This window comes from Hyperolius riggenbachi, chromosome 1, assembly GCF_040937935.1.
Source record: "Hyperolius riggenbachi isolate aHypRig1 chromosome 1, aHypRig1.pri, whole genome shotgun sequence".
NCBI lineage: Eukaryota > Metazoa > Chordata > Amphibia > Anura > Hyperoliidae > Hyperolius > Hyperolius riggenbachi.
The window spans coordinates 681522321-681546199 of record NC_090646.1 but is presented as its reverse complement, the minus strand read 5'-3'; the positions used below and the strand labels follow the sequence as shown (position 1 = coordinate 681546199).

General features: G+C 48.3%; 1 protein-coding gene across 1 annotated transcript in view; it reads left to right on the top strand.

Moving 5' to 3' along the window:
• LOC137544555 (protein NLRC5-like) overlaps window positions 1–23879 on the top strand; it is a 302732-nt gene that overhangs the window by 97953 nt on the left and 180900 nt on the right. Inside the window, exons 7-9 of the mRNA XM_068265657.1 lie at window positions 4716–4880; window positions 12514–12678; window positions 21624–21788. Of these exons, the coding sequence (XP_068121758.1) occupies window positions 4716–4880; window positions 12514–12678; window positions 21624–21788 (495 nt within the window). The remainder of the gene's footprint in view (window positions 1–4715; window positions 4881–12513; window positions 12679–21623; window positions 21789–23879) is intronic.

The following is a 23879-nucleotide window of genomic DNA, read 5'->3' as shown; positions in this document are numbered from 1 at the left end:
GCTGCGCAGCTCTAGGGCCAACTCTCCGATCCACGCTGCCTGTTACGTGGACCGGAGGGTTTGCCCTAGAACTGCGCAGCCGCAGTAGCGGCTATGAGGACTGCGCAGCCGTGGCCAGCTCCGGCGGCCATCTTTATGCAGGCTGCAGATACTGACCCGGACCGTGGGGTCGCAGCCTTTCAGGGGGCTATTGAGCAGAGGGGACTGTGAGAGATCGCAGAAAAGCCGCCGCGAGTACTACTGAGCAGGCGGCTGATTCTGCGTCCAGTGCAGCGGTTTGCAAGCGGAAGTGTGTGTCTGGCGGCAGAGCAGAACGCGGAAAAGCCGCCGCATGCAACAACAGTCAGGCGGCTGATTCCGCGTCCAGCGCGGCGGTTTGCACGCAGCAGCGTCCAGCTGGTGTGGCTGAGCCTGTTAGTTCACACAAGCTTAGGGCTACGCGCGCGTGCACGCGACAGAAGTCAGGACCTTTATGCCAGCAGGAAATGTGTCAGCTGATCAGGATGATCAGCTGATTCCTGCTGGACTCCTGATTGGCTGAGTGGTTCGGGCGGGGCGGCAGAGTCCTGCAACTATATATACAGCTTGCTGGTCAGTTGCTGGTTGTCTGCCGTTGCGATCACTACGTGGAAGCACTCAGACCTTTAGTCAGATCCTACAGTGTGTTAGAACCAGGTGGCCCTGGGAATTCACATTTAGCCAGTTACTTGTACTGTTAAAGGGAAGGTTCAGGGAGGGGATTAAAAAAATAAAAATAAATTTCCACTTACCTGGGGCTTCCTCCAGCCCGTGGCAGGCAGGAGGTGCCCTCGCCGCCGCTCCGCAGGCTCCCGGTGGTCTCCGGTGCCCGACCCGACCTGGCCAGGCCGGCTGCCAGGTCGGGCTCTTCTGCGCTTCATTTCCTGGGACTTCTGCGTCCCACGCCGGCGCGCTGACGTTATCGGACGTCCGCCGGGCTGTACTGCGCATGCGCAGTAGTTATGCGCAGTACAGCCCGGCGGACGTCCGATGACGTCAGCGCGCCGGCGTGGGACGCAGAAGTCACAGGAAATGAAGCGCAGAAGAGCCCGACCTGGCAGCCGGCCTGGCCAGGTCGGGTCGGGCACCGGAGACCACCGGGAGCCTGCGGAGCGGCGGCGAGGGCACCTCCTGCCTGCCACGGGCTGGAGAAAGCCCCAGGTAAGTGGAAATTTATTTTTATTTTTTTAATCCCCTCCCTGAACCTTTCCTTTAATCTGTGTTATTATTCAGACTAGTTCCAGGGTGCTGAGACCAAGGACCTCGCACTCAGAATAGGCATTGTTTGATATCTGTTATGACTTATTGCTTTCCTGACTACTCCTCTGTCTTCTGATTCGGTACCTAGTATATCTGATATACTGTTGCCAGACCCTGCTTGCCTTGGATACCGAATCAGCCTTCTGTCTTTGTACTTTATCTGTCATCTCTGTTGCTGAACCTCTGCTTGTCTGACCATTCTCCCTTCAGTGGAACGTCTCCCACTGGAGGGTTATCTCTGAGGCTTGCCTCTCCGAGACGACTGCCCCAAGCAGACGATTACTGCTAGGGGTCGAGATTCCTCACTCTGCCTGGTTAGAGGATCTCACGCACGGGGTTCCCATTCAGAGGTAACCACACCTCTGAGGAATCGCCGTGTGGTGGATATTTCCACACTTCTGTGATTTATATTACTGTCTTTATTGTGTTCCTTTGCTGGTGCCCAGAGGTTAGCAATATATCGGATTATCGGTGATACTGCAGATCACCAATAATCGGGTATATATCTGCATTCTTGGTGATACTGCAGATCGCCAATAATCAGATTCTCTCTGCGTGCTGATACCGATCGTTACAGAACGGCAGACCCAACCCAAATGGACGCACTCTGCAGCCGTCTCGATGCACTCACCACTACGGTGGAAAATCACAACCGAGTGCTGGACAGTCACCAGACTCAAATCAACGCTTTGTCTGGGACTGTACAAGTTTATCAGACGGCTGTGGATACCGTGCGATCTCCTCCTAGCACAGACATACGTATGTCTGTACCTGAAAGGTTTTCTGGCCACAGATCTGACTTTCGAAACTTTAAAAACCGAGTGTTGTCATACTTTGAGTTGAGACCTAGTACTTCAGGAACTGTAGCTCAGAGAATTACGTTTATCAAGACACTATTGTCAGGAGATTCCCAGACTTGGGCATATAGTCTTCAGCCAGGTGAGGGCGCATTACACTCAGTTGAGGCGTTCTTTGAAGCTATGGCCATAATTTACGATGATCCGGATAGTTCCTCGACCGCAGAGCGGAAGCTCAAGACGTTGCGGCAGGGCAGAGATCCGGTCGAAAATTACGCAGCTGAGTTCAGAAAATGGGCAGTTTCAGCTACATGGGACTCATTTGCATTATTAGACTGTTTTTTATCAGGGCTGTCAGACGCGGTCTCAGAGTTGATGTTGAGCCATCCTGAGCCCAAATCCCTCGATGAGGCCATTTCATTGGCCATCAGAATCTATCGTCATGTACGATACCAAAGACAGACCCGGGGTAGGAACAATGTGCAATACTTGACCTTTGCAGCGTCTCCTTCTGTTCCACCTCCACCTGCTTCACCTCCACCGGAACCAATGCAAATTGGTCGGTCAAGATTGTCTCGGGTGGAGCGGAGACGCAGAGAAACAGAGCAGCTCTGTCTGTACTGTGCAGAGGGGGGGTCATAAAGTGCAGAATTGTCCCAAGAAGTCGGGAAACGCTGCCGCCTAGGTGTAGTCGGAGGTAATACCCTAGGCGCGCAGTCATTACCTCTAGATGATAAACGTTTCCTTCTCCCTTGCACTATATCCTGGCAGGATAAGACAGAGACCACTGAGGCCTTCATAGATTCTGGCTCAGCAGCTAATTTTATGGATTATGAATTTGCTAAAAAATTGGGGATCCCGATCTCCCCATTAAAAGAACAGATTCGGGTCACTGCAGTGGACGATTCTCCTCTGCAGAGTAATCACCCTCTCTCTCAGACCCCAGATTTGGGGGTCACAATAGGGGTGTTACATAGGGAAAGTTTATCATTTTTTGTGTTACGAATGGCAACCTCCACAATCATACTTGGCATGCCATGGTTACAGATTCACTCGCCTCAGATTAATTGGGCTACTGGTCAGCTAACGAGCTGGTCTAACCATTGCTATCATCAGTGTCTAGCGAAAGTAAACTTTGGTAAAACCAAGATTCATATGGAGGGTTTGCCAGATCAGTATTCAGAGTTTTCGGACGTGTTTTGTCCCAAGGCAGCTGATAAACTTTCTCCACACCGTCCTTTTGATTGCCCCATTGAGCTCAGGTCTGGTTGTATGCCCCCTAGAGGTCACCTCTATAATCTGTCTGGACCAGAGAAATTGGCCATGCAGGAATACATACGCGAGAACTTAGCTAAAGGTTTTATTCGCCCTTCTCGGTCCCGGCAGGGGCAGGGTTCTTTTTTTTGAAGAAGAAGGATGGAGGCCTCCGTCCATGCATTGATTATCGGGGGCCTAAATAAAATCATAGTAAAAAATCGTTATCCCCTGCCTTTAATAGACGATTTGTTTACTCAGGTCTGGATTTACCGTGTGCGGAGGGCAAAGACTAGGGCGGGGAGCGGAGGTGACAACGTGGGACAGTCGGCTGTAAGGGACTGGAGAAAGCCCCAGGTAAGTAAAGCTGATTTTACCTTTTTTTGCCTGATGTTTGCTTTAAATAGCCCCCAGCTCCTCAGTTCATCTGTTTCCATCCCGAGAATTCCTTTTAAAGAATACCAAAGGAGAAAAAGGTTGGAGAAATGTGGAAGAGGCATCTAGACCCTGCCCTGATAGCGATAGTGACTCCCAGCGACCTGGATGAAGCTGCATGGAAGGGGGAGGGGTCTATAGGTGAGAAAGAGGGGTGTCAGAGAATGGTGGGTGTGGTGGCCATCAGGACAGCTCCCCCTAGATGACTCTCCCCTTTTTTCTCCAAACTTAAATATGAAGTATGCTAGAGCTAAATAAGCTGAATTATTGACCCATTTTATCTCTTTCCTGCTCTCAGAAGCCATTTACTGACAGGTAAGTATTTTATGGTTGTAATTACTGATGAGTGAGGGTTATGCTATAGTTTGACCCAGTCCAACCCAGACAGAAGCTGTCACTTGCATACCTGATATTTAACTCTTGCAGGCAAAGAAAGAAAAAAAGGAACACAGCCTAGTTATTTGTGTGCTAGGCACTGTACATACCCATGTCTATCTCATCATGTCACATGTCACCTTGGATGTCCTTTAAGAGTCAGCTCCCATTCATTGTGTTGTTTTCTTCACTAGGCTGTGAAGTTGAGGTTTTTCAGGGCTGCAGCGGTGGGATATTGCCTGTCACTGTAATGGAGTATCACAGGCTTACCTACTTTTTTTTTTTCTTGAGACCAGATATTGTTCCTCCTTACTTCATAACAAACATCTCACCGTGGTTCTCCTTGCCAGCAGTACAAATGCTGGCATCAGTGATTCATTAAGAATGTAAATCAGAGTGAACAGATATTTTATAAGGAGCAAGCATTGACTAAATCATTTATATAAAAAAAATGTAAAAAAAATAAACATAAGCAATCTGCTAGATTTCCTATGTTAGGATACATCTTACATATTGTTTGCAGTTTCTATCTGGGTGAATACAGATTTCTGGTAACTTTCTTCTCTTCTTCTACAGTTTGCGGAGTAATAAACTGTATTCCAATTCCTGCCCCCTCCTGGCATCCGGGATAAGCAAAAACCAGACTCTGAGGAAGCTGGACCTAACATGTAATAGACTGGGGGGTGATGAATTCAGTGACTTGATGGCGGCTCTGCCTACAAGCCGGATAGAGGTATTATGGTGAGTATAACAGCCCTGATTGCAGCAGAGATCAGCAGAATTATTTCCCTTTATTTCATTACCAGTTTCCATTCTCACATTCCCAATAGTGACACCCATTGCAGTGACTGGGGAAGGGATTATGGGGGGATTGTGGCTGGTTTGGGGGTACATCTATACTGCAGCCCCCAGTACACCTGGCTCTGTGTATATGTGACACCCATTGCAGTGACTGGGGGAGGGATTATGGGGGGATTGTGGCTGGTTTGGGGGTATATCCATACTGCAGCCCCCAGTACACCTGGCTCTGTGTATATGTGACACCCATTGCAGTGACTGGGGGAGGGATTATGGGGGGATTGTGGCTGGTTTGGGATACATCCATACTGCAGCCCCCAGTACACCTGGCTCTGTGTATGTATGACACCCATTGCAGTGACTGGGGGAGGGATTATGGGGTGTGTGTGGTTGGTTTGGGGGGTACATCCATACTGCAGCCCTCAGTACACCTGGCTCTGTGTATATGTGACACCCATTGCAGTGACTGGGGAGTGATTATGGGGGGTTGTGGCTGGTTTGGGGGTACATCCATACTGCAGCCCCCAGTACACCTGGCTCTGTGTATATGTGACACCCATTGCAGTGACTGGGGAGGGATTATGGGGGATTGTGGCTGGTTTGGGGGTACATCCATACTGTAGCCCCCAGTACACCTGGCTCTGTGTATATGTGACACCCATTGCAGTGACTGGGGGAGGGATTATGGGGGATTGTGGCAGGTTTGGGGGTACATCCATACTGCAGCCCCCAGTATACCTGGCTCTGTGTATATGTGACACCCATTGCAGTGACTGGGGGAGGGATTATGGGGGATTGTGGCAGGTTTGGGGGTACATCCATACTGCAGCCCCCAGTATACCTGGCTCTGTGTATATGTGACACCCATTGCAGTGACTGGGGGAGGGATTATGGGGGATTGTGGCAGGTTTGGGGGTACATCCATACTGCAGCCCCCAGTACACCTTGCTCTGTATATGTGACACCCATTGCAGTGACTGGGGGAGGGATTATAGGGGGATTGTGGCTGGTTTGGGGGTACATCCATACTGCAGCCCTAGTACACCTGGCTCTGTGTATATGTGACACCCATTGCAGTGACTGGGGAGGGATTATGGGGGATTGTGGCTGGTTTGGGGGTACATCCATACTGCAGCCTCAGTACACCTGGCTCTGTGTATATGTGACACCCATTGCAGTGACTGGGGAGGGATTATGGGGGATTGTGGCTGGTTTGGGGGTACATCCATACTGCAGCCCCCAGTACACCTGGCTCTGTGTATATGTGACACCCATTGCAGTGACTGGGGAAGGGATTATGGGGGGATTGTGGCTGGTTTGGGGGTACATCTATACTGCAGCCCCCAGTACACCTGGCTCTGTGTATATGTGACACCCATTGCAGTGACTGGGGGAGGGATTATGGGGGGATTGTGGCTGGTTTGGGGGTATATCCATACTGCAGCCCCCAGTACACCTGGCTCTGTGTATATGTGACACCCATTGCAGTGACTGGGGGAGGGATTATGGGGGGATTGTGGCTGGTTTGGGATACATCCATACTGCAGCCCCCAGTACACCTGGCTCTGTGTATATGTGACACCCATTGCAGTGACTGGGGGAGGGATTATGGGGGGATTGTGGCTGGTTTGGGGGTATATCCATACTGCAGCCCCCAGTACACCTGGCTCTGTGTATATGTGACACCCATTGCAGTGACTGGGGAGGGATTATGGGGGATTGTGGCTGGTTTGGGGTACATCCATACTGCAGCCCCCAGTACACCTGGCTCTGTGTATATATGACACCCATTGCAGTGACTGGGGGAGGGATTATGGGGGGATTGTGGCTGGTTTGGGGGTACATCCATACTGCAGCCCCCAGTGCACCTGGCTCTGTGTATATGTGGCACCCATTGCAGTGACTGGGGAGGGATTATGGGGGATTGTGGCTGGTTTGGGGTACATCCATACTGCAGCCCCCAGTACACCTGGCTCTGTGTATATATGACACCCATTGCAGTGACTGGGGGAGGGATTATGGGGGGATTGTGGCTGGTTTGGGGTACATCCATACTGCAGCCTCCAGTACACCTGGCTCTGTGTATGTATGACACCCATTGCAGTGACTGGGGGAGGGATTATGGGGTGTGTGTGGTTGGTTTGGGGGGTACATCCATACTGCAGCCCCCAGTACACCTGGCTCTGTGTATATGTGACACCCATTGCAGTGACTGGGGAGGGATTATGGGGGATTGTGGCTGGTTTGGGGGTACATCCATACTGTAGCCCCCAGTACACCTGGCTCTGTGTATATGTGGCACCCATTGCAGTGACTGGGGGAGGGATTATGGGGGATTGTGGCAGGTTTGGGGGTACATCCATACTGCAGCCCCCAGTACACCTTGCTCTGTATATGTGACACCCATTGCAGTGACTGGGGGAGGGATTATAGGGCGATTGTGGCTGGTTTGGGGGTACATCCATACTGCAGCCCTAGTACACCTGGCTCTGTGTATATGTGACACCTATTGCAGTGACTGGGGAGGGATTATGGGGGATTGTGGCTGGTTTGGGGGTACATCCATACTGCAGCCCTAGTACACCTGGCTCTGTGTATATGTGATACCCATTGCAGTGACTGGGGGAGGGATTATGGGGGATTGTGGCTGGTTTGGGGGTACATCCATACTGCAGCCCCCAGTACACCTGGCTCTGTGTATATGTGACACCCATTGCAGTGACTGGGGGAGGGATTATGGGGGGATTGTGGCTGGTTTGGGGGTACATCCATACTGCAGCCTCAGTACACCTGGCTCTGTGTATCTGTGACACCCATTGCAGTGACTGGGGAGGGATTATGGGGGATTGTGGCTGGTTTGGGGGTACATCCATACTGCAGCCCCCAGTACACCTGGCTCTGTGTATATGTGACACCCATTGCAGTGACTGGGGGTGGTATTATGGGGGGATTGTGGCTGGTTTGGGGGGTACATCCATACTGCAGCCCCCAGTACACCTGGCTCTGTGTATATGTGACACCCATTGCAGTGACTGGGGAGGGATTATGGGGGATTGTGGCTGGTTTGGGGGTACATCCATACTGCAGCCTCAGTACACCTGGCTCTGTGTATCTGTGACACCCATTGCAGTGACTGGGGAGGGATTATGGGGGATTGTGGCTGGTTTGGGGGTACATCCATACTGCAGCCCCCAGTACACCTGGCTCTGTGTATATGTGACACCCATTGCAGTGACTGGGGGTGGTATTATGGGGGGATTGTGGCTGGTTTGGGGGTACATCCATACTGCAGCCCCCAGTACACCTGGCTCTGTGCATATGTGACACCCATTGCAGTGACTGGAGGAGGATTATGAGGGATTGTGGCTGGTTTGGGGGTACATCCATACTGCAGCCCCCAGTACACCTGCCTCTGTGTATATGTGACACCCATTGCAGTGACTGGGGAGGGATTATGGAGGGAGGTGTGGCTGGTTTGGGGGTTCATCCATACTGCAGCCCCCAGTACACCTGGCTCTGTGTATATGTGACATCCATTGCAGTGACTGGGGGAGGGATTATGGGGGGATTGTGGCTGGTTTGGGGGTACATCCATACTGCAGCCCCCAGTACACCTGGCTCTGTGTATATGTGACACCCATTGCAGTGACTGGGGGAGGGATTATGGGGGGATTGTAGCTGGTTTGGGGGTACATCCATACTGCAGCCCCCAGTACACCTGACTCTGTGTATATGTGACACCCATTGCAGTGACTGGGGAGGTATTATGGGGGGATTGTGGCTGGTTTGGGGGTACATCCATACTGCAGCCCCCAGTACACCTGGGTCTGTGTATATGTGACATCCATTGCAGTGACTGGGGAGGGATTATGGGGGGATTGTGGCTGGTTTGGGGGTACATCCATACTGCAGCCCCCAGTACACCTGGCTCTGTGTATATGTGACACCCATTGCAGTGACTGGGGGAGGGATTATGGGGGACTGTGGCTGGTTTGGGGGGTACATCCATACTGCAGCCCCCAGTACACCTGGCTCTGTGTATATGTGACACCCATTGCAGGGACTGGGGAGGGATTATGGGGGGATTGTGGCTGGTTTGGGGTACATCCATACTGCAGCCCCCAGTACACCTGGCTCTGTGTATATATGACACCCATTGCAGTGACTGGGGGAGGGATTATGGGGGGATTGTGGCTGGTTTGGGGGTACATCCATACTGCAGCCCCCAGTGCACCTGGCTCTGTGTATATGTGGCACCCATTGCAGTGACTGGGGAGGGATTATGGGGGATTGTGGCTGGTTTGGGGTACATCCATACTGCAGCCCCCAGTACACCTGGCTCTGTGTATATATGACACCCATTGCAGTGACTGGGGGAGGGATTATGGGGGGATTGTGGCTGGTTTGGGGTACATCCATACTGCAGCCTCCAGTACACCTGGCTCTGTGTATGTATGACACCCATTGCAGTGACTGGGGGAGGGATTATGGGGTGTGTGTGGTTGGTTTGGGGGGTACATCCATACTGCAGCCCCCAGTACACCTGGCTCTGTGTATATGTGACACCCATTGCAGTGACTGGGGAGGGATTATGGGGGATTGTGGCTGGTTTGGGGGTACATCCATACTGTAGCCCCCAGTACACCTGGCTCTGTGTATATGTGGCACCCATTGCAGTGACTGGGGGAGGGATTATGGGGGATTGTGGCAGGTTTGGGGGTACATCCATACTGCAGCCCCCAGTACACCTTGCTCTGTATATGTGACACCCATTGCAGTGACTGGGGGAGGGATTATAGGGCGATTGTGGCTGGTTTGGGGGTACATCCATACTGCAGCCCTAGTACACCTGGCTCTGTGTATATGTGACACCTATTGCAGTGACTGGGGAGGGATTATGGGGGATTGTGGCTGGTTTGGGGGTACATCCATACTGCAGCCTCAGTACACCTGGCTCTGTGTATATGTGACACCCATTGCAGTGACTGGGGAGGGATTATGGGGGATTGTGGCTGGTTTGGGGGTACATCCATACTGCAGCCTCAGTACACCTGGCTCTGTGTATCTGTGACACCCATTGCAGTGACTGGGGAGGGATTATGGGGGATTGTGGCTGGTTTGGGGGTACATCCATACTGCAGCCCCCAGTACACCTGGCTCTGTGTATATGTGACACCCATTGCAGTGACTGGGGGTGGTATTATGGGGGGATTGTGGCTGGTTTGGGGGGTACATCCATACTGCAGCCCCCAGTACACCTGGCTCTGTGTATATGTGACACCCATTGCAGTGACTGGGGAGGGATTATGGGGGATTGTGGCTGGTTTGGGGGTACATCCATACTGCAGCCTCAGTACACCTGGCTCTGTGTATCTGTGACACCCATTGCAGTGACTGGGGAGGGATTATGGGGGATTGTGGCTGGTTTGGGGGTACATCCATACTGCAGCCCCCAGTACACCTGGCTCTGTGTATATGTGACACCCATTGCAGTGACTGGGGGTGGTATTATGGGGGGATTGTGGCTGGTTTGGGGGTACATCCATACTGCAGCCCCCAGTACACCTGGCTCTGTGCATATGTGACACCCATTGCAGTGACTGGAGGAGGATTATGAGGGATTGTGGCTGGTTTGGGGGTACATCCATACTGCAGCCCCCAGTACACCTGCCTCTGTGTATATGTGACACCCATTGCAGTGACTGGGGAGGGATTATGGAGGGAGGTGTGGCTGGTTTGGGGGTTCATCCATACTGCAGCCCCCAGTACACCTGGCTCTGTGTATATGTGACATCCATTGCAGTGACTGGGGGAGGGATTATGGGGGGATTGTGGCTGGTTTGGGGGTACATCCATACTGCAGCCCCCAGTACACCTGGCTCTGTGTATATGTGACACCCATTGCAGTGACTGGGGGAGGGATTATGGGGGGATTGTAGCTGGTTTGGGGGTACATCCATACTGCAGCCCCCAGTACACCTGACTCTGTGTATATGTGACACCCATTGCAGTGACTGGGGAGGTATTATGGGGGGATTGTGGCTGGTTTGGGGGTACATCCATACTGCAGCCCCCAGTACACCTGGGTCTGTGTATATGTGACATCCATTGCAGTGACTGGGGAGGGATTATGGGGGGATTGTGGCTGGTTTGGGGGTACATCCATACTGCAGCCCCCAGTACACCTGGCTCTGTGTATATGTGACACCCATTGCAGTGACTGGGGGAGGGATTATGGGGGACTGTGGCTGGTTTGGGGGGTACATCCATACTGCAGCCCCCAGTACACCTGGCTCTGTGTATATGTGACACCCATTGCAGGGACTGGGGAGGGATTATGGGGGGATTGTGGCTGGTTTGGGGGTATATCCATACTGCAGCCCCCAGTACACCTGGCACTGTGTATATGTGACACCCATTGCAGTGACTGGGGGAGGGATTATGGGGGGATTGTGGCTGGTTTGGGGGTACATCCATACTGCAGCCCCCAGTACACCTGGCTCTGTGTATATGTGACACCCATTGCAGTGACTGGGGGAGGGATTATGGGAGGATTGTGGCTGGTTTGGGGGTACATCCATACTGCAGCCCCCAGTACACCTGGCTCTGTGTATATGTGACACCCATTGCAGTGACTGGGGAGGGATTATGGGGGATTGTGGCTGGTTTGGGAGTACATCCATACTGCAACCCCCAGTACACCTGGCTATGTGTATATGTGACACCCATTGCAGTGACTGGGGAGGGATTATGGGGGGATTGTGGCTGGTTTGGGGGTACATCTATACTGCAGCCCCCAGTACATCCGGCTCTGTGTGATGGACATGTGAAACATAATAGAAAGAAATGTTGATTTTACGGGTTTCTGGATGAGTGGGATATGCAGTTTGCAAATATTATGGTGTGAGGGGAGACAAGGAAAGCACTGTTTGGAGTCATTGCCCTGAAGAAGCTGGATCATCTGGTGAAACTAGTCGGCACTTTGTTCTCTCAGCCCACGCTCCTACTGACATCACACCACGTACCATATTTATCGGACTATAAGACACACCTTTTCGTTCCCAACAGTGTGTCTGTGTGTGTGTGTGTTGGGGGGGGGGGGGGGGGTGTCAGTGCAGTCTGAATATGTGGCTGAAGAGATGGCTCTCACAAGGAGGTGCAGAATGTACCAGAAGCCCTCACCTATCCAGCCACAGGCTACAAGTCCTAGTTCCCCTCCTTCCATGTCTAATGTCTCCGGCTGTCCTGGTGAGCTCGGCATCTGCATCGGAGGGAACCAGGAGCCCCTGGAGCTGCGGCAATGGCACAGGACTGCTGCCACGGGCTGTAGGAAGCCCCACGTAAGTAGATTTTTTTTATTCACCTCGGACCTTACCTTTATGTTTTTAAATATTTAAAACCTGTATGATCTTTATAAGCTACTACTAAGAATGGTTGGGTACAGTATGTTTACTGTTCGTTGCATTGCATTAATCCCCATCCCCAACAACCTTGAATCTGTATTTTAGATAGATATAGAAACTATACAGGATAGGCATTGCTGGTTTTCTGTTATTCTTTTTCTCTTCTCCCATAGGCTAGAGTTTAATGATCTGCACTCCCGATGCTTCCCCCACTTGGCATCCGGGATAAGGAATAACCAGACTCTGAGGAAGCTGTATCTGTCACATAACGAGCTGAGGGGCCCTGAATTCAGTGTCCTGATGGAGGCTCTCCCAACAAGCCGGATAGAGGAATTACAGTGAGTATAAAAGCCCTGATTGCAGCAGAGATCAGCAAAATGATTTCCCTTTATTCCATCACCATTTTGCATTCTCACATCCCCAATAGTGACATCCATTGCAGTGACTGGGGGAGGGATTATGGGGGGATTGTGGCTGGTTTGGGGGTACATCCATACTGCAGCCCCCTGTACACCTGGCTCTGTGTATATGTGACACCCATTGCAGTGACTGGGGGAGGGATTATGGGGGGATTGTGGCTGGTTTGGGGGTACATCCATACTGCAGCCCCCAGTACACCTGGCTCTGTGTATATGTGACACCCATTGCAGTGACTGGGGGAGGGATTATGGGGGGATTGTGGCTGGTTTGGGGGTACATCCATACTGCAACCCCCAGTACACCTGGCTCTGTGTATATGTGACACCCATTGCAGTGACTGGGGAGGGATTATGGGGGGATTGTGGCTGGTTTGGGGGTACATCCATACAGCAGCCCCCAGTACACCTGGCTCTGTGTATATGTGACACCCATTGCAGTGACTGGGGGAGGGATTATGGGGGGATTGTGGCTGGTTTGGGGGTACATCCATACAGCAGCCACCAGTACACCTGGCTCAGTGTATATGTGACACCCATTGCAGTGACTGGGGGAGGGATTATGGGGTGATTGTGGCTGATTGGGGGTACATCCATACTGCAGCCCCCAGTACACCTGGCTCTGTGTATATGTGACACCCATTGCAGACCAGGCAACATTTTTCCTATTTGTAGTGGAGATGAGTGGTACCCGGTGGGGTCTTCTGCTGTTGTAGCCCATCCGCCTCAAGGTTGTGCATGTTGTGGCTTCACAAATGCTTTGCTGCATAGCTCGGTTGTAACAAGTGGTTATTTTAGTCAACGTTGCTCTTCTATCAGCTTGAACCAGTCGGCCCATTCTCCTCTGACCTCTAGCATCAACAAGGCATTTTCACCCACAGGACTGCCGCATACTGGATGTTTTTCCCTTTTCACACCATTCTTTGTAAACCCTAGAAATGGTTGTGCATGGAAATCCCAGTAACTGAGCAGATTGTGAAATACTCAGACCAGCGCATCTGGCACCAACAACCATGCCATGCTCAGAATTGCTTAAATCACCTTTCTTTCCCATTCTGAGATTCAGTTTGGAGTTCAGGAGATTGTGTTGACCAGGACCACACCCCTAAATGCATCGAAGCAACTGCCCTGTGATTGGTTGATTAGATAATTGCATTAATGAGAAATTGAACAGGTGTTCCTGATAATCCTTTAGGTGAGTGTATATGAGAAGGTTAAGACACTGTACAGTCATGACATCCGGTAATATAAGTACAAATAAATACATAGTTCATGTGTGGATTGAGATATCACTAAAATCGGTACACATTCATATGGTAAATTACACCAAAATAAGAAACAATAGGAGGAGGTCCCTGTCCTTGTGAGCTTACAATTTATAGAGTAGTGGAGCGAAAACAATAGGAAAGGATACACAGGGGATGTGGCAGTGAATTTCCAGTGCTACTTGTAGTAAATTATAGGCTTGTCTAAATAGGTTTGTTTTCAGAGTGCATTTAAAGGTTTCCAGGTTTGGTGCATGATGGACAGGATGTGGGAGAGAGTTCCAAAGAAGGAGAACAGCCTGTGAGAAGTCCTGGATGTGAGAGCAGATGACCAGGCTAGAGGACAAAGAGGTCTCCTGTGAGGAATGGATGTTCCAGGCGGGGAGTTATCTGGAGAATAATGAGGAAATGTATGGAGGTGATAGCTTGTGTAGAGCTTTGTACGATAGCATGAGGAGTTTAAACTGGATCCTTTGGGCAGTTGGTAACCAATGAAGAGCTTGGCAGAGATGGGCTGCCTCAGAGGATCTAGAGGAGAGGTGGATGAGACAAGCAGCAGAGTTTAGTAGGGACTGGTCATGAACGATACGGAAGTCGAGACGGATAGCAATTTTGTATCATTCTGCAAAGCAGAGCGGAATGACATTTTTTCTTTTTAAACGTGCAACAGATGTCTTTTCCTTCTCTCTGAGTAGGGGCAAACCCATCACCCACCTTTAATTAACTTGTTCAAAAGAATTCCTTGATGACCAGTGACAAAGGGGTGTGTAAACCTAGCCAGAACCCTGGTATAATACATCAAAGGGTGTTGAAGCTGGTCACCATTAGATGATAATTGAGCACCAAAAGTTCCTTTCAGCCAAAGGAAGCTAGCTCCACAGGAGTCCACTGACGTACACAGACATATCAGCTCCACTGGGGAACAAATTGAAATGCATGCGGTTTAGGATTTCGGTCTGTAAAATGAAAACCGTGTATAGCAGAGCTATGAAATTAATTTAGTCTTCGTTAAAATCTGCCCAATGTGCTGTTATTGGTATACGACTCTTCTTAGGGACCGGTCAGCCTAACGCACTCATGCAAGATGTCATATTAATCGGTATTTTCTGACAATTATGAATCTGCTATCCACCTAAATATGACATGCATAGTTTGAGTTACAGTGTTTCACAATTTAAGCTCAAAGTCCTCCTAGGAGGAGGTGGACTGTCATTGGATGGTAATTCAGAGGGGGCAGGCGTTGCCACACCTCCAAACCAGCTTCATCAAACGCACATTGCCAGCAGGCGGACTTCAATCCTCCAAATCCCATCTTCACGAGAGCCTGCTGCTGCTGACCAGAGGACCATGTGGTTAGCAGCCATATTGGAATTGTAACATCTGCTTGGATTACAAAATATACCTAAAGGCCTATGATTTGGAAACTAAGGACTTTGCATTTCTAGTCCCAGAAGGAAATATCCCCACACAGACTGCACTTCGGCTAAGTAAACTTTTTCACAATTATTCCCTTTTATTTTAAGCTTTGTGTGTATATGTTAATTAGTGTATGTAAATGTGTGTAATGCATTTTTGTTATTAAACGTTTAAAAATCATTACGGTTATGACCTGTTCCTGAACATACACAATGTTACCTTGTGTTCTAGAGTATCCTGTATTTATAATCCGTATGCTTGAATCGGGCACAGATAAACCGATCAGGCGCCAATCCCTGCATACAGCTAAGGGTTAACTTACAGTGTTTGCAGTGTGCTAATATATTTACAGTCATGTGCTGACTCACATGTGGTGACAAGCTTTTGAATTGTACATGTGTGTGGTGAATCCTTTGGAGTCAGGACGCTCCTCTCGGCTAGTCGGTTCATAGACTGCAAATCCACATACGGGCATCTATGCGCAAAGCGACAGTGAGACCGAGTTTCTGACTCTGAGTGATTGACCCGATCAAGGACCGGCCCGTGTGGTCTATGACATGCCAATCTGCTTTTTAGTAGACTACAAAGTTGGGTATTACAGTAGTCAAGACAGGAAATGATCAGAGCATGTATATGCATTTTGGAATCCTCTTGTGAGAGAAAGGGACAAATTCCAGAGATGTTTTTGAGATGAAAGTAGCAGGAGGTAGTTTATGGTACAAAAGAGAGTGCAGAGTCCAGAATTACTCTAAAGCCCCGTCTACACGGAGCGAGGTTTCCACGATGGGCCTTATCAATCGAGCCGCTGATGCGCTCGATTGATAAGATCCGACAGGTTGGATCTCGCCACCGCCGATTCCCTGCTCATTCCCCACGAGGGGACAATGGCAGGGAATTGAGCGGAAGATAAGCGGCGCTGGCGGAGACGGGCGGGGGATCGAATCCGACGCACGGGCGAGCGGGGATGCGGCGGGTACGCGCGAGGATGCGGAAGAGGCGATCGGATCGCCTCGTGTAGACGAAGCTTAAGAAAGCGAGCTTTAGGAGTTGAGGTAATTGGGGTGTTATCTAAATTGATTGTGACTATGGGAGGTGGAACAGAGAGCAAAGGTGGAAATATCACAATCTCCGTTTTGCTCATATTGAGTTTAAGGAAGCGGGATGACATAAATGTAGATACAGCGGATAGACATTCGGGGACTTTTGATAGTAGTGTGGAGAGGTCAGGGGCTGAACAGTAAATATCATAGAGGTGATACTGAAAACCAAAGAGCTTATTATTTGTGCCAAGCCATAAGTGTAAATGGAGAAGAGGAGGGGTCCAAGTGATCTTGTGATGGCAACAGTCACTGGTTGCAGATATTGTGATGGCAACAGTCACTGGCTGCAGATATTGTGATGGCAACAGTCACTGGCTGTAAGATCTTGAGATGGCAACAGTCACTGGCTGTAAGATCTTGAGATGGCAACAGTCACTGGCTGCAAGATCTTGAGATGGCAACAACTGGCTGCAGATATTGTGATGGCAACAGTCACTAGCTGTAAGATCTTGAGATGGCAACAGTCACTGGCTGCAAGATCTTGAGATGGCAACAACTGGCTGCAGATATTGTGATGGCAACAGTCACTGGCTGTAAGATCTTGAGATGGCAAGAGTGACGTCACCTCCGGACTTCCGGGTGTTACGATGGTAACTTTTGGACACTATTAACAGCTGCTCCAGACCTTGTAGCGATTCCTGGGAATACCCCCTCCACCTTTTTTCAAAATGTCAACCAAGAAGGTTATCTATCTCACGTTTTTATGTAATCATTTTGTTCACCCCACTGAATTAAAGCTGAAAGTCTGCACTTCAACTGCATCTGAGTGGTTTCATTTAAAATTAATTGTGGTAATGTACAGAGCCAATATTAGAAAAAAAATGTCTCGGTCCAAATATTTATGGACCTAAGTGTATGCAGCGATGGCAACCTGCGGCCCTTTAGGCTGGTTTCACAGTGTAAATTGGCGTTAGCGATGTGGTGCGGCGTGCCCGCGCACCACCAAAAACAGACCTTTAGGGAACACCGCGTTAGTATGCGGTGTTCCCTGTCTGGCATCTGGCCAAGCAGGAAGTGACATTTACTTGCAGTCACTTCCTGCTTCGGGTGTGCGGAAATACAGAGAAGCGCATTTAAAAATCATGCGCATGAGCATCGTAATGCCGCCATCATGTTTAAAAATCCCCGAGTCGCCATAGACTAACAAGATTTCTGGTCCGACGCAGGTTGACGCAGATATGCACAGTAACGTAGCTTTGGATTTCCTCAATAAACTTTCATTGTCACTGGCTGTAAGATCTTGAGATGGCACCAGTCACTGGCTGCAAGATCTTGAGATGGCACCAGTCACTGGCTGCAGATCTTGTGATGGCAACAGTCACTGGCAGCAGATATTGTGATGGCAACAGTCACTGGCTGTAAGATCTTGAAATGGCAACAGTCACTGGCTGCAGATCTTGTGATGGCAACAGTCACTGGCAGCAGATATTGTGATCGCAACAATCACTGGATGCAGATCTTGTGATGGCAACTGTCACTGGCTGTAAGATCTTGAGATGGCAACAGTCACTGGCTGCAGATCTTGTGATGGCAACAGTCACTGGCAGCAGATATTGTGATGGCAACAGTCACTGGCTGCAGATCTTGTGATGGCAACAGTCACAGGCTGCAGATCATGTGATGGCAACAGTCACTGGCTGCAGATCTTATGATGGCAACCATCACTGGCTGCAGATCTTGTGATGGCAACAGTCACTGGCTGCAGATCTTGTGATGGCAACAGTCACTGGCTGCAGATCTTGCAATGGCAACAGTCACTGGCTGCATATCTTGTGATGGCAACAGTCACTGGCTGCAGATCTTGTGATGGCAACAGTCACTGGCTGCAAGATCTTGTGATGGCAACAGTCACTGGCTGCAAGATCTTGCGATGGCAACAGTCACTGGCTGCAGATCTTGTGATGGCAACAGTCACTGGCTGCAAGATCTTGTGATGGCAACAGTCACTGGCTGCAGATCTTGTGATGGCAACAGTCACTGGCTGCAGATCTTGTGATGGCAACAGTCACTGGCTGCAGGTCTTGTGATGGCAACAGTCACTGGCTGCAAGATCTTGCAATGGCAACAGTCACTGGCTGCAGATCTTGTGATGGCAACAGTCACTGGCTGCAGATCTTGTGATGGCAACAGTCACTGGCTGCAGATCTTGCAATGGCAACAGTCACTGGCTACAAGATCTTGCAATGGCAACAGTCACTGGCTGTAAGATCTTGCGATGGCAACAGTCACTGGCTGCAGATCTTGTGATGGCAACAGTCACTGGCTGCAGATCTTGCAATGGCAACAGTCACTGGCTGCAGATCTTATGATGGCAACAGTCACTGGCTGCAGATCTTGTGATGGCAACAGTCACTGGCTGCAGATCTGGCAATGGCAACAGTCACTGGCTGAGGGGTTTGTATAGTTGCACCGCTTGCAAGCAATCAACAAAAGTGCAGAGTGCATGAATGATTGCAATACAACTCCTGCTTAAATCCAGGGAAACTTAAGAGTTCCAACTGGCTGCAGTTAGTATGGTCGACAATTTGCGTGAAGGCGGAGGAGGTATCCTCAGGAATCGCTCAGCAGACTCGTAGTCCCAGGTCGCAGGGCCCTGATGAAGACAGTTGTTCCCTGTTGAACCATGTTGGCTGTGTTTTGCTAGTTGCAGAGAGTGACGTCACCTCCGGACTTCCGGGTGTTGCGACTGTAACTTTTGGACACTATTAACAACTGCTCCAGACCTTGTAGCGATGTCAACCAAGAAGGTTATCTATCTCACGTTTTTATGTAATCATTTTGTTCACCCCACTGAATTAAAGCTGAAAGTCTGCACTTCATCTGCATCTGAGTGGTTTCATTTAAAATTAATTGTGGTAATGTACAGAGCCAATATTAGAAAAAAAATGTCTCGGTCCAAATATTTATGGACCTAAGTGTATGCAGCGATGGCAACCTGCGGCCCTTTAGGCTGGTTTCACAGTGTAAATTGGCGTTAGCGATGTGGTGCGGCGTGCCCGCGCACCACCAAAAACAGACCTTTAGGGAACACCGCGTTAGTATGCGGTGTTCCCTGTCTGGCATCCGGCCAAGCAGGAAGTGACATTTACTTGCAGTCACTTCCTGCTTCGGGTGTGCGGAAATACAGAGAAGCGCATTTAAAAAATTATGTGCATGAGCATCGTAATGCCGCCATCATGTTTAAAATCCCCGAGTCGCCATAGACTAACAAAACTTCCGGTCCGACGCAGGTTGACGCAGATATGCACAGTAACGTAGCTTTGGATTTCCTCGATAAACTTTCATTGCCCTACATTGCGAGTACTGTAAATTTCCGCAACCCAACCTCCTAGTATGAAAGGGTCCTTACAGAGTACATAGTCATGTCACAATCTAATCCTGCCATAGTCATAGTCTAATATCCTACCATATTATTATTATGTATTTATATAGCACTGACATCTTCTGCAGCACATTACAGAGTACATAGTCATGTCACTGACTGTCCTCAGAGGAGCTCACAATCTAATCCCACCATAGTCATAGTCTAATGTCCTACCATATTTTTATTATGTATTTATATAGCACTGACATCTTCTGCAGCACATAACAGAGTACATAGGCATGTCACTGACTGTCCTCAGAGGAGCTCACAATCTAATCCCACCATAGTCATAGTCTAATGTCCTACCATGTTATTATTATGTACTTATATAGCACTGACATCTTCTGCAGCACATTACAGAGTACATAGTCATGTCACTGACTGTCCTCAGGAGCTCACACTCTAATCCTACCATAGTCATAGTCTAATGTCCTACCATATTATTATTATGTATTTATATAGCACTGACATCTTCTGCAGCACATTACAGAGTACATAGCCATGTCACTGACTGTCCTCGGAGGAGCTCACAATCTAGTCCTGTCATAGTCTAATGTCCTACCATATTATTATTATGTATTACATGGCACTGACATCTTCTGCAGCACTTTAAAGAGTACATAGTCATGTCACTGACTGTCCTCAGTGGAGCTCACACTCTAATCCTACCATAGTCATAGTCTAATGTCCTACCATATTATTATTATCCATTTATATAGTATGGACATCTTCTGCACCACATTACAGAGTACATAGTCATGTCACTGACTGTCCTCAGAGGAGCTCACAATCTAATCCTGTCATAGTGTAATGTCCTACCATATTATTATTATGTATTTATATAGCACTGACATCTTCTGCAGCATATTACAGAGTTCATAGTCATGTCACTGACTGTCCTCAGAGGAGCTCACACTCTAATCCTACCATAGTCATAGTCTAATGTCCTACCATATTATTATTATTATGTATTTATATAGCACTGACATCTTCTACAGCACATTACAGAGTACATAGTCATGTCACTGACTGTCCTCAGAGGAGCTCACAATCTAACCCTACCATAGTCATAGCCTAATGTCCTACCATATTATTATTATGTATTTATATAGTACTGACATCTTCTGCAGCACATTACAGAGTACATAGTCATGTCACTGACTGTCATCAGAGGAGCTCACAATCTAATCCCACCATAGTCATAGTCTAATGTCCTACCATATTATTATTATGTATTTATATAGCACTGACATCTCCTGCAGCACATTACAGAGTACAGAGTCATGTCACTGACTGTCATCAGAGGAGCTCACAATCTAATCCCACCATAGTCATAGTCTAATGTCCTACCATATTATTATTATGTATTTATATAGCACTGACATCTCCTGCAGCACATTACAGAGTACAGAGTCATGTCACTGACTGTCATCAGAGGAGCTCACAATCTAATCCCACCATAGTCATAGTGTAATGTCCTACCATATTATTATTATGTATTTATATAGCACTGACATCTCCTGCAGCACTTTATACAGTACATAGCCATGTCGCTGACTGTCCTCAGAGGAGCTCAGGGTCTAATCACTTCATACATTAACAATACACACATACAAGCAGACAGGTAAATATGCACGTACAGGTCAAACACACACAAACCACTATGTCAGCACCACTGTACAGAATACAGACTTCTGATATAATTTATCTTTTCACCTACAGTCTGCATAGAAATTATCTGCCCTCCCGTTCCTGCCGTGACCTGGCATCCGGGATAAGGAATAACCAGACACTGAGGAAGCTGGGCCTGTATTATAACAAGCTGGGGGGTGATGAATTCAGTGTCCTGATGGCGGCTCTGACAAGAAGCAGGATAGAGGAATTAGAGTGAGTACTGGGGAATGTGTCTAACTTCTTAGCAGAAATTGCATTGAACTTTCCATGGCTACACATATTTTCTTAAAGTGGATTCGAGATAAACTTTTACTCATTGCATTATTGTGTTCCTTTCATATAGTTTATAGGGCATTCCTCATGCCAAATACTTTTTTTTTGTTTTAATACTCTAATTCCCTATAAACTAAACAAGCCTCGCCCACAGCTTTTCAGAGAGTCAAGGCATTTTAAGACAGTAGCAAGGGCTCATGGGAGCTCAGTCTGGGCAGGAGGAGAGGGAGGTATTACGAGCCAGAGATTTCAGAGGCAGTGGGGAGGAGGAGGGGGGATTAGGTTTTTTTCACAGACTGAGTGCTGAAGATGCAGATAAGGTTGCCTGTGTGTAATGTTTACAAACAACATGGCTGCTGTCATTGAATCACAGGACTAAATAATCATATTCTATTGAAGCTGTTTGCAGCTAGATTTGTTGTGTAAACTATCTAAACTTTAGATAAGATATACAAACAAGTTACTTGTTATAGTTAGTTTTTCATCTCGGATTTGCTTTAACCCATTCGCGCTCCGTCGTTTTCACTTGAGCAATGTTCACCTCCCATTCATTAGCCTATAACTTTATCACTACTTATCACAATGAACTGATCTATATCTTGTTTTCTCCGCCACAAATTAGGCTTTCTTTGGGGGGTACATTTTGCTAAGAGCCACTTTACTGCAAATGCATTTTAACAGGAAGAATAAGAAAAAAATGGAAAAAAAATGATTATTTCTCAGTTTTCAGCCATTATAGTTTTAAAATACATGCCTCCATAATTAAAACTCACGTATTGTATTTGCCCATGTGTCCCGGTTATTACACCATTAAAATTATGTCCCTATCACAATGTATGGCGACAATATTTTATTTGGAAAAAAAGGTGCATTTTTTCCGTTTTGCATCTATCACTATTTACAAGTTTAAAATAAAAATAAAAAAATAGAAATATTTCATCTTTACATTGATATTTAAAAAGTTTAGACCCTTGGGTAAATATTTACATGTTTTTTTTTTTATTGTAATGTATTTTTTTTTTATATTAAACATTTTATTTGGGTATTTTTGGGAGGGTGGGATGTAAACAATAGTTTTATAATGTAAATGTGTCTTGAGTTTTATTTTTTTTACTTTTAGTTGTAGTTTTACTTTTTGGCCACAAGATGGCGTCCATGAGTTTGTTTACATGACGTCACTCTAAGCGTAACATACGCTTAGAGAGGGGCATGGGGGAGGCAACAGCCAGAAAAAGCTAAGCTTCCGAGAGAAGCTGTCGCTTTTTCAGCGGGGGAGAGGAATCGGTGATCGGGCACCATAGCGCGATTCACTGATTGCCTGGCTAACGAACCGCGGGCCGGGAGCGCACGTGCACGCCCGGGAGCGCTCATGGTTCCTGGACGTAGTTTCTACGTCCAGGAACTAAAATAGGTTAAGTAGTGTGAGCCCAGTGTGCTGTATGCGTGCATCACAACCTGCTCTGTATTATGTATTCACAGACCTCTGATATTGTGTGTAGTATTTTTACACCGTGTATCCAGTCATGACACTGTTAAGGGCCCTTCACACTTGAGCGATTAGCGGGTCATTCCCGCTAATCGCCAAACCACTAGTGCTTTTTAAAGCATTAGCACAATAGAAAGTATATGGCAGTGATCTCACTGCCGCGATTAGCGCTGGTCACGGGCGATTGTCGATTAGCGCCAAACGCAAAACGCTTTACATGAAGCATTTTGTCGTGATTCTGGAGCGGTCACGGTACAGTGCTTAATAAAGCGCTGATCGCGATCGCTCTGAATCGCAGAAGTGTATGAAGTGATTTTACCGCAGTAAAATCTCCCACGTAAAACGGTAGCGCTAGGTGCTGCCGTTTTGCGATTTATAGTGTAAACTGTCCTTCAGCGGAGTTCACAATTTGGGATGAGCGAGTGAGAATCATTTCATCTTGCGAATAATTGGGTTGATCTCGCTGAACAAACATTTTGGAGATATCAGTCTTGAGATTGACCATGTGATCACATTCTCGTTGAGCAGTAGTACAGTCCGGGAGA